At 37.9% G+C, this 12,764-nt stretch overlaps 1 protein-coding gene and 1 pseudogene across 1 annotated transcript; both read right to left on the reverse strand.

Annotated features, from left to right (window-relative positions):
* Positions 1-406: 406 nt before the first annotated feature.
* Positions 407-3,708, reverse strand: LOC113352404 (uncharacterized membrane protein At3g27390-like). The gene is made up of 9 exons (XM_026596224.1): positions 3,435-3,708; positions 3,237-3,345; positions 2,917-3,112; positions 2,649-2,782; positions 1,917-2,290; positions 1,457-1,602; positions 1,143-1,338; positions 795-1,044; positions 407-643 (listed from the first exon to the last, which is right to left on the reverse strand). The coding sequence occupies exons 1-9, from the start codon at positions 3,529-3,531 to the stop codon at positions 502-504; spliced, it is 1,644 nt and encodes a 547-aa protein (XP_026452009.1). The 5' UTR covers positions 3,532-3,708; the 3' UTR covers positions 407-501.
* A 4,713-nt stretch (positions 3,709-8,421) lies between these two features.
* Positions 8,422-8,521, reverse strand: LOC113354705 (annotated as a pseudogene).
* Between the last annotated feature and the right edge of the window lie 4,243 nt (positions 8,522-12,764).

A 12,764-nucleotide genomic window follows, 5' to 3' on the forward strand; every position in this document is an offset into this window, starting at 1 on the left:
GATCATGTGAGTTACATCCTTATAATTTGACAGTTTTTTTATGGAAACCCTAAAGTTGGGGTAAATTTAAAAATAATGGACAGATTAAGAGAAATTAAAACTCAATTGGCCAAGGAGGAATAGCCTTCCCATTTAAATAAAAGCGGATGCAAAACGCAGTCATGAACCTTGGTAATGCTTCAAAACAAAACAAAAAAAATGAACCTTGGTAAAAAAAAGCTTATGTGGCAACTACTACTCCAGCTCATAATCACAGCATCTGCCTTTCTATATCACAAATTTTATCAATTGCCAACACCTACAAACTGGGTATCACTTGCAAGATTTGGTTAATGCATGATTAACCAAAATGCTTCTTCAGTTCTTTATAAGCGGTTGAGTTTCATCAGTAGTTTATGGACAATAATTGAAAACATTCACTTTTATTCGTTAGGTCTACATATGAAGAAATACCTCCAGATATAAATAAATCAAACAGACAAATTTGATTTGAAAAAGAAACTATACAGTTGATTCTATAAAGCTTTCACTTCCATACCCACTGAACTGTCGCTTTGCTTCTTGGTCCAATGTGTTTACCACCTCACAGAATCTGCGCCGGAATGTTGGCAGCCTTGAGAGTGTCAGGCAAAACCCATGTAACCTGATGAAATCACCAAAAACAGGAAAACAGTGTTTAAGAAGAGAAAACCTCATTCAAGATGGTTAAAAAAAAAGTAAGTAAAAATTATCCGAATGAGACAGAAGATCTCTTTCCCAACAGAAAGACGATGAAAATTGATTGCTGCTTATACCTTCTTGTTATGCCCTCCAACTGAGCTCTTCTAATTTCATTATAGGGAGGAATTCCACCATTTTCCCATGCTTCCACTCTCTGTCTTTGAGTATCACCACAATATAGAGCTAACTTCGCCAAATATAGTTCTTCTGTTTTTTGTAAATGCAAACTCTTAATTTGTTCTTTCATTATACTCATTGGCTCAAATAACCAATCAAATACTCTTCCTTCGGGTCTATTAACATCTGTAACTTGGACATTATCACCTGAGATAACATAATAAAAACAGAGTGTAATAGCTAAGAAAAAGAAAAGAAAATTCTGGAGTGAAGTATTTGCAGGGAAAAGAAGTCATTTTACATACGCATGAGAAATCCATCAGAACCACTCTCGATGGAGTGAAGAAAGCAACGAAGAAATGCATATGCAGGAATCCCAATCGTAAGCGTCTTTTTGTTGGTAGAGTTTTTCCATTCCTTGAGATCCATTATCCCAATAGCTCCATCTGTAAGGAGCTCTAACCCAGAAAACTCACAAGTCTCGAAGAAATTATCCCAAATCTGATGTCAAATCAAAGGAGAGCAAATGAGTTGCATATATTTCCAAGAGAATCATACATATAATCTACATGACAAAAAGTTCAAAGGATCAGCTTAATGATAGATCCACTAATCTTACCACGGCAGCTTTCAGTTCCTCCAATTTCATCGAGGCTGTTCTTAATGGAGGTTTTGCACCATGAACAGACTCAATCCTTTCGTGCAATTCCTTTACAGGAAGCAGAGGTAAACTTGCTTCAGTTGACTCCCTATACCTAAATCTGGCTGCCCATACGAACAAATCTTAATAAATCTGGAACTGGGGAAGCTTTCTCATTGATTAATCATTATTCCATCTATGCACATGACATATAAGTAAAACAAACAAAAGAACGGGAACACTGGATACACTTTTACAAAGTCACATACCTTGGGAACAAGATCCTTCGCGTAGGAAGAGAAATCATTGGTGGACTCATCAACAAGGACAACAAGCAATGATATACACTAATCCTTCTTTTTGAATTTTCTACCCAAAATAAATAGTACACCAAAAAAAAAGCTTATGATTATAAACCCATGAAAATAGGCATCCAAACATAATCCGATCACGTGTTGCAGCATCGCTTGGGAAAGAAAGACGAAGCAAGTAGTAAGTTCTGAATGAAGTTGATAGAATTGTACCTGATACGCAACAACAGCAGCATAACCTCCAAAACCGAAGCTTGAAATGATTCCGACTAAAACAGATAGTATAACAATGAACGGCCACATCAAAATTAATAAACCAGCAAAGGGAACACAAACATCCTCCAAAAAAGGTCCCGCTCTTCCAATAAGATCTTCAACTAACCGATGCCATCCTTTAAACAACATGACGGGGGCTTTGTATATCACTATCAAACTAATCATAGGAACATCCACTATTAATCCGAAAATTGTTGCCAATATGCATCCTGGTATCTGCAAAACCCTAGAAAGGAAAGGGAACATAAGTTCCATACTTGAACCTGCCCAGGGAATATCTTGCAATCACCGAAGCTTCAGTTAAATAAACCAATAGAAAATACTGTCCTTTAAAACAATTTATCTTGCCAAGTGGAAGGGTGCAAATGCAATCTCATCAGTTTGTTATTCATATGAGGTTCTTCACTAACATTTGGCTTACTCACAAACATAGTGTGCCAAGAATTCAGCAGCTTTAAATAATAACAAGGCTCGGTAATATTGATTGGTCAAAATTTGAAAAGGTCCGGCAAAGTTTATCCTTGTGAATAGCTTAAATAAAACTGAATTGCAAAGAGATAAAAGTTATGTTAAAGAGAAAGTACTTGAGTTCTATCGGCTTCTCACAGTCTTTCACCTCGAGCAACTCATCCATCACTGAGAAGTAAGAATAATAGGAGAAATCTGCAAAGTCGCGTACGATGGTGCATGCACCCCAAAGAATACTACAAGTGCCATCCTAAAGTGAATGATTTAAAAAAAAAAAAGAAAAAAAACATGTCAATTCCCTTTTAGAATGAATACAATCACCTCTGACCTCTATCAAGGTTCAATGAGAAATCACAGGACCAAAGAACAAGACAAGAATTTTACCGTGAAGCAGGCGACCAACTTATTAACATAGCCTTCTTGATTAGTAGCTCTAAATGTCTCCATAACAGGCCAAATGAAGGCATAAAAAACACCCATAATCACACTTCCTACTACACCCACAACTGCCCACAACGCTATTGGAATCGGCATTAATAGAATCAACAAGCATTTCATATACGGGCCGAATTTCTTTGACCTAATCCAATCCAGAAAATCAACAACAAATCATTACTTGAACTAATCAATCTTCTCATTCTAATTTGAACTTACAAAAGCTGAATTTTAATAATACATAGTACTAAATTTTCTGACGGACTTACTTGGCAATACAGTATGAAGTCCAAAATAAGTGCATCGGCAGTAGCCCAAAAATAATACATGTATCTCCAAATGCAATCACTAGAAATACAAATGGGCAAAATACAGCAACTACAAGCATACAAATTACACAAAATTAGTTTCTCATAAACAACAAATTCCATAGAGAGAAAAATGAAAACCCCATAGACTTAACATACCTTTAATGATCCCAAGAAGAAATAGGAACACAAAAACAGGGATGAATAACAAGGAGTAGAACAGATAACGAAGAAATCCAAGATGCCCGGTCTCCATTTTCTTGAAATAACAGAAAATGATAGCAAAAACCCTTATAAAACAAAATAACAGAGAATGAGAAGAAGAGGAAGATCAGCTAACCAAGATAATCTCTATAGTCTATTATTCATAATTATTCATTCATGAGAATAATGACTTCTTGATATTTTGCAAGTCTGTCTGTAATTGAAGTGGGGTCGTCTATTTTACTATATAAATCCCAACCTGCTTGCAACAACCCACCAGTCACCACAATTTGTGTGAGATTAGATCCCGCCAACAAGTCAAGAGTCAATTCTGTTTCTCCAATCATAAATAGTCAACCCTAAAAGCTGGATCTTTCTGTGGATCTTTGTATACCAGATCAAAGGTTTGTGACCTTTTTTCTGTGAGTTTCGAGGTGGTGTATCAACGGTGATCACGTATAGATGATGATTAACAACTGTCCACAAGCTTCGTTGGATTCTACGGGACAACATGTGATATTCTTTGGTCTCTACCGGGATAAGCGTACCCGTCACGGATTTTTATTTTTATTTTGGGTTTTGAGTTTTGATACAATCTGCAGAACCTTACGGGCAAAACCAAAAAAAGAAAAAGAAAACCCAGTGTCTATAATAAACTTTTCACTCCTATCCTCCTCGAGAATATTGTTCATCTCGCTATCAAAACAGTCGGTACCACAGTTCATATAGGAGAGCCATGTCCAGAAAGCAGTCGATAGACATTCATAGAATCATAGCAAATATGCAATTTCCTGCACTTATTAGTTTTAGCTAATTTAAGCTTTACCTCCACTCCTTGCAATTCATAGACCAAAACAGTGGCAAGGATAGATCCACCACAAGCTGCAGCAATAGTAACGCCCTGGTGATTTTTGATGATAGTGCCACTACCTCCCGATTCATCTTTTCGAGAGCCATCAGTGTTCACCATTACTTTATCTTCACCTGGAAACAACCAAGAACAAAATATCACCTTCACCTCCTTGTATAAGCAATCAATGCCCCAACCTTCCATAAATCTTCTAATATAAGGTTTATCTACACCTGAAACCTTAGCAATTGCACACTTAAGCCTGATATCTAGAGTAATTAAGTGACTAACACCATCAGGACTGGTCTTCTTAGTGGAAAAAATCATATTATTGCGTCCCATCCATATATGATAAATAAAGTTGTTCAAACACAATTTCTTAATAGTATTGACAGCTCTTTCACTGTTGAAATTGTTCTGACACCAAAGAAGCTCTTCATTCCAGGTTCTGGCCAAATCTCTAAAAAATCCCTGCTTGATTAGCAGACCTTTCCAAAATGTACTAGAGAAAGAACAAGTTAAAAACAAGTGTTCCTCATCTTAAGTTCCTCCACCACACAAAGCACAAAAGGCATTGTTCACAAGACCCCATCTCTGCAATTTTGCTTTGGTTTTAAGCCTCCTATGACAAGCTAACCAGCAAATAAATGAATGTCTAGGGATATTATTCTTGAACCACACCAATTTTGTCCAACCCACCTCAATAACATCTCGATTGAGAGCTCGAAAAGTCTCTTTCATAGATAAATCTCCATTTTTACCACCCTTATATATCACCATCTCTTCATCTCTAATATCATATACCATCACAATGAGGCCAATGATTACAATCTGGAAATTCAAGAATACCATCAACCATATAATCAGCAACTTTTAACTCCTTATTAGGACAGATAGTATCTAAACATTCTCCCACCATTGATAGACACATTTTTGTGTCCGATTTGTCTCGATTCTATATATTTTTAGAGCTCATTTTTGTACTTATTATGGTGTTTTATTTATTTGTAGGTATTTTTGGCTAATAAACATTTTTGGAAAAAATTGGCCCGAAAAGTTGTCGGAAAGCACCCGGAGGACATTTACTATTCGGACTCTCACTTTGGATAAGGGGTAACCTAATTACTAAGGGGCATCCCATTTCCATGCAGTTGCTGATCGCACCCCTACGCCGGATAAGGGGCAACCATCTTCAACATTCAAAAACCAGGATTTTGGCGGGGGAAAAGTGCAGTTAAAGAACAGTTTTGGCAATCGTGATTTGGAGGAGTTTGAGGTCGATTAAACCTATGATTTTCATAGGATAGACTCCTTATGGGTCTAGGAATCTGATATGGGTGTTTAAATCGATTAGATTGGGCTCAATCGACGGATTTTTCTCACAACAGAAAAATATGGAAAGTCACGTGTGTGACCTGTTTTAGGGAATTTTAGAGAGATTAAAACGCGGTAAACCTTCCCAAAGATTTGTATCTATCTAAGGAAGAGTTTAGAATAAAAAGGAAAGCTCAGAAACGCGTAGAAATCCTAAAACAAGAAATTGCCGCAACTTGGCCGTGAAGAGAAGGAAAGAGATTTTGGAAGATTTGGTAGAGATTTAATCGGTATTTTTGATATAAACAGATGTCTTGGGTCATATAGAAGAGGTGTCGAGAGTTTGGGAACCTAAGGAGAGCCAGAGAAGAAGAAATCAGAGCTTTACCAAACTCTGTTTCTGTTTCTGCTGCTGCTGAAGAAGAAGAACGCGAAGAACATTGACGCTCGGTAGACAGTCGCAGAACAGTGTCGTTGTTTAACAGCTGAAGAACATTAAGCTGTTCAGGGCAGTCTTATTTTAGGGTCTTAAAATCAGCGACAAAGCAACAGTTTTTCTGTAACAGTTCCATTGTAACAGCTGTTTTGCAACACCAATACGCTGTTGCAAACAGTCTGTCTTATTACTTTTCACTCTTTTAATCATCTTTTGAGCAACAAACACATATTTTGAGATCATGATTAATATGAGGAGCTAAACCCCATTGCCGAGGCGATAGAGGAAGCTATTTTTCCAACAAAAAGTGGTATATTCTATTTTATCTTTTTATTTGCAATAATTATATGATTACTTCCTTGAACTATTATTGAATATGATTTTTATTTGAGTGATTGTGATCTATTTTGATGAAGTATGCTTAGTTTTAAGACTTTTGATGCTTCATACTTGGTATTTACAATTATTACTTTTGAAAATCTACTTGTTGCAATATTTTAGAATCAAATTAAACAAGAAAATTGCATAAATATAAGTATTGGTTTAATCACTTTGAACTTGGAAAATAGTGGAATCTTAGCCTCAGTGTTTCTTTTAGTATTGATATCATCTTTGATTGAGTTTGCTATAATTTTTAGTGAGTTTTCTATTTTAATATTAGAATTTAAGTCTAATTAATATCCTTCACAAGTCTGAGAATCGAACCACTTTTACCACTATCTACAAATCACATCAATTTTTGGCGCCGCCGACGCGGACTTGTTTTTAGGGTTTTAGATTTATTTATTTTTTTTTATTTTTATTTTTATTTTTTGTCCTTTTTATGTTTTTGGGTATTTATCTTGTGTCTACAGGTTCTGGATCATAAAGAAAATTGAGCCAAGGAGTTTGGTGATTTCATAAAGACTTGGAGCTAAAGATTAAAGCAAAAAGAACAGAAAAGAAGACAATTTTTTTAGACAATTTTAGTTTAGGGTTTGTTTATTTTATTTAAAAAAAAAATGTATTAGGGTTTATTATTTTTTAATTTTTCTTATTTTTTTGGACTTTTGGACTTTGGGACATTATTAACCCTACGGAAGGGTACTTTAAATATAAATGTTTGCAGAGAAGGAGGACAATTACGATATTGTCTCTGCACCTTGGGTTCGTACACTAGACATCGGAGTCAGTGGCCCGAGTCGACTACAACCGATTCATCCCCCGTCTGGAACGGGAGGTAAGATTCTAAACACTCGCGAATCCCCTGTCAGCGAGTTACTGGACTCCTTCGTATGCATATATGTTGAGGACTGAATACGGACATTTATTTTTCTAGTAAAGGGCAAGGCCTGGCCATACAAGATAAGGGTTCGGATTTCATCACCGTTCTCTTCTTGCCCGCTTTAGGAACACGTAACCTACGCGAACCTAAGCCTAAAATTTTGACTAGAACGAGACCGATAGGGTAACGAGCTTAACAGGAAAGTCATTCGAAAAATATTGGTTACTCTTTTAAGCATACTTCGAAGTTCTTGACGGTTTCTGTAAGTTGAATGCGTGACTGCGCCGCCTTGTAATACCGGTGAGGCCTTGGGTATCAAAGCTCCACCGAGCTTCCCTCGCCTCTATTCAACTTACGTTAACTCGGATTGATTCCAGAGGGGTTTGCTTAAATTGTAACGAATTCCCGTTCGAAGGATTAGAAGCTGGTCTAGAAACAATCTAAGTGGAGCCATCATGCTTTTTGTTTGCTAGAAATCAATAGGTTTGATTTGGTTGAGTCGGCCTTGATCTGTGTTTGCTTACCCTTCCAATTTAGAAAATTCTATTGTATGCCTGAACGTAAAAGAGACGCACTAGGTAGATTTGTTAAAGAGAAACCTAGTAGTTCGAAGCGTCTCGATTACCTTAATCTAGAAAGTCCGGCTTTTGAAGAGTCTGTTTTTGAACGTTCTTTGACTGAGGAGAGAATCCATGTTGCTCCGATAGCGCCAGAAATGGCAACTTTGAAAGCTTTGTTGAATCCAACTAGGACTACCCGTCCTTCGTGTATTAAGTTAGCTGAAACGGAGGCACCCTATGAACTGAAACCTGGGACCTTACAGATGCTCCCAATCTTTTTAGGGAAAGAAAATGAAAACCCTTATTACCATGTTAGGGATTTTGAGGAAATTTGTAGTACTCTAAGAATTAGAGGCTTAGATGATGATGCTTTGAAACTTAGGTTATTCCCATTTTCCCTGAAAGATAAGGCCAAGTCGTGGCTGTATAGTTTGGACTCCGAGTCAATTGAGACATATGAACAACTTACATCTGCCTTTTTCAATAAGTTTTCCCTAGGCACAAAACATCGTCTATTAGGACGCAAATATGCACATTTTCACAACAAGAGGGAGAATCTTTATATAGGTATTTGGAAAGGTTCAATGATTTATTATCCCAGTGTCCTCATCATGGTTTAGAAAAGGTTAGGCTAGTTCAGATCCTTTATGAGGGTTTATTATTCCACAACGACCCATGGTTGAGTCTCTATGCACTGGTGGATTTGAAAACCAAACTGTTGATGCGGCGATGGAATTTTTTAATGAAATCGCCGAAAAAACCCAGCAATGGGAAAATAGTAGGGCACCCCAGAAAACAATTCTTTTAAGTAGAGGAAACGTTAATAGGGTAGAAGGAGGCTATGAATCAGATGCCAAAATTGCTGCTATAGCAAAAAGGTTAGAAGCCTTAGAAGTGGGCCAGACTAGTGGTAGAGTGGAGCCTTTTTGGGAAGGCCAGAATATTGAAGAGAGGCCAATGTCTTTAATAACATAGATTTGATAACCGTCAAAATTGACCCATATTCAGAAACCTATAATCCTGGTTGGAGAAACCATCCGAACCTTTCGTGGTCTAAGGGCCAAAGTCAAGGTCAGTTTAGTAATTCTAATGCTCCCCCAGGTTTTGGCTATACTAAGAATCCTTCAGGACTAGCTCAGTTTCAGAATCAGTCAGATAAGAAAATCCTAAGTTTAGAGGAATCTCTCGCCTTGTTAACTCAGCAAACTGCAAAATTCCAGTTATCCGTAGAACAGAGTCTACAAGCTAGTAACAGGATAGGACAAGAAAATAGTCAGGCTATTTCCGAGTTAAAAACCCAGGTTGGTCTGATAAGTGATTCTTTGAGAGAAAAAGGTAAGTTTCCTAGTCAAACACAACCCAACCCTAGAGGAGTTCATGAATTAGGTGCAAAACCATCGAATCAATTGAATGTTGTTAGAACCCTTAGAAGTGGTAGAGTTGTAGACAATAAGGTAACCATGCCCGATAGTGAACATACTGTAGTTCACCCCTCAGGATCTCACCTCTCAGGACCAGTAGCTGAAGAGACTGATAAAGTTTCTGATGATGTGAATTCGGTTCCTGAAAGGTCTGATTTTAGGCCTAGAGCCCCATTTCCTCAGCTATTAGTACCAACAAAGAAGGAATCGAACTTTAATGACATAGTGGAGGTTTTTAAGCAAGTTACCATAAACCTTCCCTTATTAGATGCAATTAGGCAAATTCCTGCTTATGCCAAGTTCCTTAAGGATATGTGTACGCGAAAGCGAAAACTTAGCGTCCATAAGAAAGCCTTTTTAGCTAGTCACGTAAGTTCAATCATTCAGAACACCACAACTCCAAAGTACAAAGACCCAGGTTCTCCTACCATTGCTTGCACAATAGGTAACTTCCGGGTAGAAAAAGCTTTACTTGACTTAGGAGCCAGTGTGAACTTACTGCCATTCCATGTATACTTACAGCTAGGACTTGGTGAAATGAAACCTACTCAGATGACACTGCAGTTAGCTGATAGGTCTGTTAAAATCCCTCGAGGTGTTATCGAGGATGTTCTTATTGAGGTCGACAAGTTTATTTATCCAGTGGATTTCGTGGTCCTAGATACCCAACCTGTCCCTGACCCAGAGAACCAGATACCTGTGATTTTAGGTCGCCCATTTTTAGCTACGTCTAATGCGATCATTAACTGTCGAAATGGTGTGATGAGTTTATCTTTTGGTAATATGACTATGGAGATGAACATTTTTAATGTCAGTAAGCAACCTCATGAGCTAGATGACACATGTGTTGAGGAGGTGAACATGATAGAAGCCTTAGTTCAGGAGTCATTACCAAACATCTTGTCTGAAGACCCATTAGAAAGTTGTCTATCCCATTTTGGTTTAGATTTTGACGACGATAGCACTATTGAACAGGTGAATGCTCTATTAGATTCTACCCCTGTGTTAGACACTGATAGATGGAAAGCTAGGTTCGAACCGTTACCAGTTTCTGAGACTACCCTAATTCCTTCTTTAGAAGAGCCCCCAAAGTTGGACCTTAAACCACTACCCGATACTCTAAAGTATGTGTTTTTAGGCCCATCTGAGACTTTACCTGTGATTGTAGCTTCCAATTTGGATAGTGATCAGGAAAGTAGGCTAGTAAATGTACTTCAAGACAATAAGGAAGCTTTAGGGTGGACTATAGCAGACATTAAGGGTATAAGTCCTACTGTGTGTATGCATCAGATTCATTTAGAGGAAGACTCCAAACCTTCTAGGGAGATGCAACGTCGACTGAACCCTAACATGAAAGAGGTAGTTCGAAAAGAGGTGCTTAAGTTGTTAGATGCGGGTATTATTTACCCAATTTCAGACAGTAAGTGGGTCAGCCCTGTTCAGGTTGTCCCCAAGAAATCAGGTATCACTGTAGTCCAGAATGATAATAATGAATTAATCCCAACCCGAGTGACCACGGGATGGCGTGTGTGTATTGACTATAGGAAATTGAACAAGGTCACAAGGAAGGATCACTTTCCCCTTCCTTTTATCGACCAAATGCTAGAGCGATTAGCTGGACATAGTCACTATTGCTTCTTAGATGGCTACTCCGGTTATAATCAGATCGTTATTGCCCCAGAAGACCAAGAGAAAACCACTTTTACCTGTCCCTTTGGTACCTTTGCGTATAGACGCATGCCTTTCGGGCTATGTAATGCCCCTGCAACTTTTCAGCGTTGTATGATGAGCATATTTTCTGATATGGTAGAACGGTTCTTAGAGGTCTTTATGGATGATTTTTTTTTTCAGTGTTGGTTCATCTTTCGATGAGTGCTTGCATCATTTGACATTAGTGTTGACTAGGTGTAAGGAAAAAAATTTAGTGCTTAATTGGGAAAAATGCCATTTCATGGTTAAATCAGGAATTGTATTAGGGCACATCGTCTCTTCAAAGGGTATAGAGGTAGACAAAGCCAAAGTTGACCTTATTAAGACTTTACAGGTCCCAAAAACCGTAAAAGATATTAGGTCATTCCTAGGGCATGCAGGTTTTTACCGTCGATTCATTAAGGATTTTAGCTTGATTTCTAGACCTCTTTGCAATTTGCTTGCAAAAGATGTTAAGTTTGTCTTTGATGATGCTTGTTTAGAGGCTTTTGAGAAGCTTAAAACTTTACTCACTAGCCCCGATAGTCCAGGCACCTAACTGGAACCTACCCTTTGAGATTATGTGTGATTCTTCAGATTATGCTATAGGCGTCGTTTTAGGACAACGAGAAAACAAATTACTTCATGTGATTTATTATGCTAGCAAAACTCTGAATGATGCCCAAATGAACTACACAACTACCGAGAAGGAACTTTTAGCCATCGTGTTTGCCTTGGATAAGTTTAGGTCCTACCTATTAGGTTCTAAGATCATAATCTATACAGATCATGCTGCTTTGAAATACCTTTTATCTAAGAAGGATACCAAACCTAGATTGATTAGATGGATCCTATTGTTACAGGAATTTTCCCCAGACATTAGAGACAAAAAGGGTGCAGAAAATGTAGTAGCAGATCACTTGTCTAGGCTAGTTGTTAGTTCCCCTAGTGATTCCCTTCCTATAAGGGAACTTTCCTGATGAACAATTTTCTCTGTTTCCCAATCACCTTGGTATGCAAATATAGTGAATTATCTTGTTACTGGTCGAACCCCTCAACATTGGGGTAAGCAAGATCGTTCTAGGTTTTTAGCCGAGGTTAAGCATTTCTTTTGGGACGATCCTTATCTGTTTAAGTATTGTCCGGACCAGATTATTAGGAGATGTGTATCTGAGAGTGACCAGTCTAGTATTATCTCCTTTTGTCATGAACATGCATGTGGGGTCATTTTAGTGCTAAGAAGACTGCTGCTAAGATTTTGCAGTGTGGATTTTACTGGCCTTCGTTGTTTAAAGATTCCCATAGTCATTGTGTTTCTTGTGAGCGTTGCCAGAAGTTAGGAACCATTTCCCGTAGAAATATGATGCCTTTGAACCCTATTTTAGTGATTGAGGTCTTTGATGTGTGGGGCATTGATTTTATGGGTCCATTTCCTATTTCGTTTGGTTATCTTTACATACTTGTCGCTGTAGACTATGTGTCTAAGTGGGTTGAGGCGGTTCCGTGTAGAACGAATGACCACAGGGTCGTAGTCCAGTTTTTGAAAGAGAATATACTTACACGTTTTGGTACGCCGCGAGCTATAATTAGTTATGGAGGTTCACACTTTTGTAATAAACCGTTTTCTCTTTTAATGAAACGATACGGTATTACCCATAAAGTAGCAACCCCATATCACCCTCAGACTAGTGGTCAGGTAGAGGTTTCCAATAGGGAAATTAAACGTATTCTAGAGAAAACAGTTAATCCAA

The sequence above is a fragment of the Papaver somniferum genome, chromosome 2, assembly GCF_003573695.1.
Source record: "Papaver somniferum cultivar HN1 chromosome 2, ASM357369v1, whole genome shotgun sequence".
Taxonomy (NCBI): domain Eukaryota; kingdom Viridiplantae; phylum Streptophyta; class Magnoliopsida; order Ranunculales; family Papaveraceae; genus Papaver; species Papaver somniferum.

What these genes read in the sequence shown, in the direction of transcription:
- LOC113352404 (XM_026596224.1), bottom strand. Translation starts at nt 3,531, where the DNA reads ATGGAGACCGGGCATCTTGGATTTCTTCGTTATCTGTTCTACTCCTTG. An exon ending in ACTTCATACTGTATTGCCAA is followed by an intron (nt 3,113 to 3,236) that starts GTAAGTCCGTCA and finishes GGATTGGATTAG; the next exon opens with GTCAAAGAAATTCGGCCCGT. An exon ending in GCAACACGTGATCGGATTAT is followed by an intron (nt 1,603 to 1,916) that starts GTTTGGATGCCT and finishes TCGTATGGGCAG; the next exon opens with CCAGATTTAGGTATAGGGAG.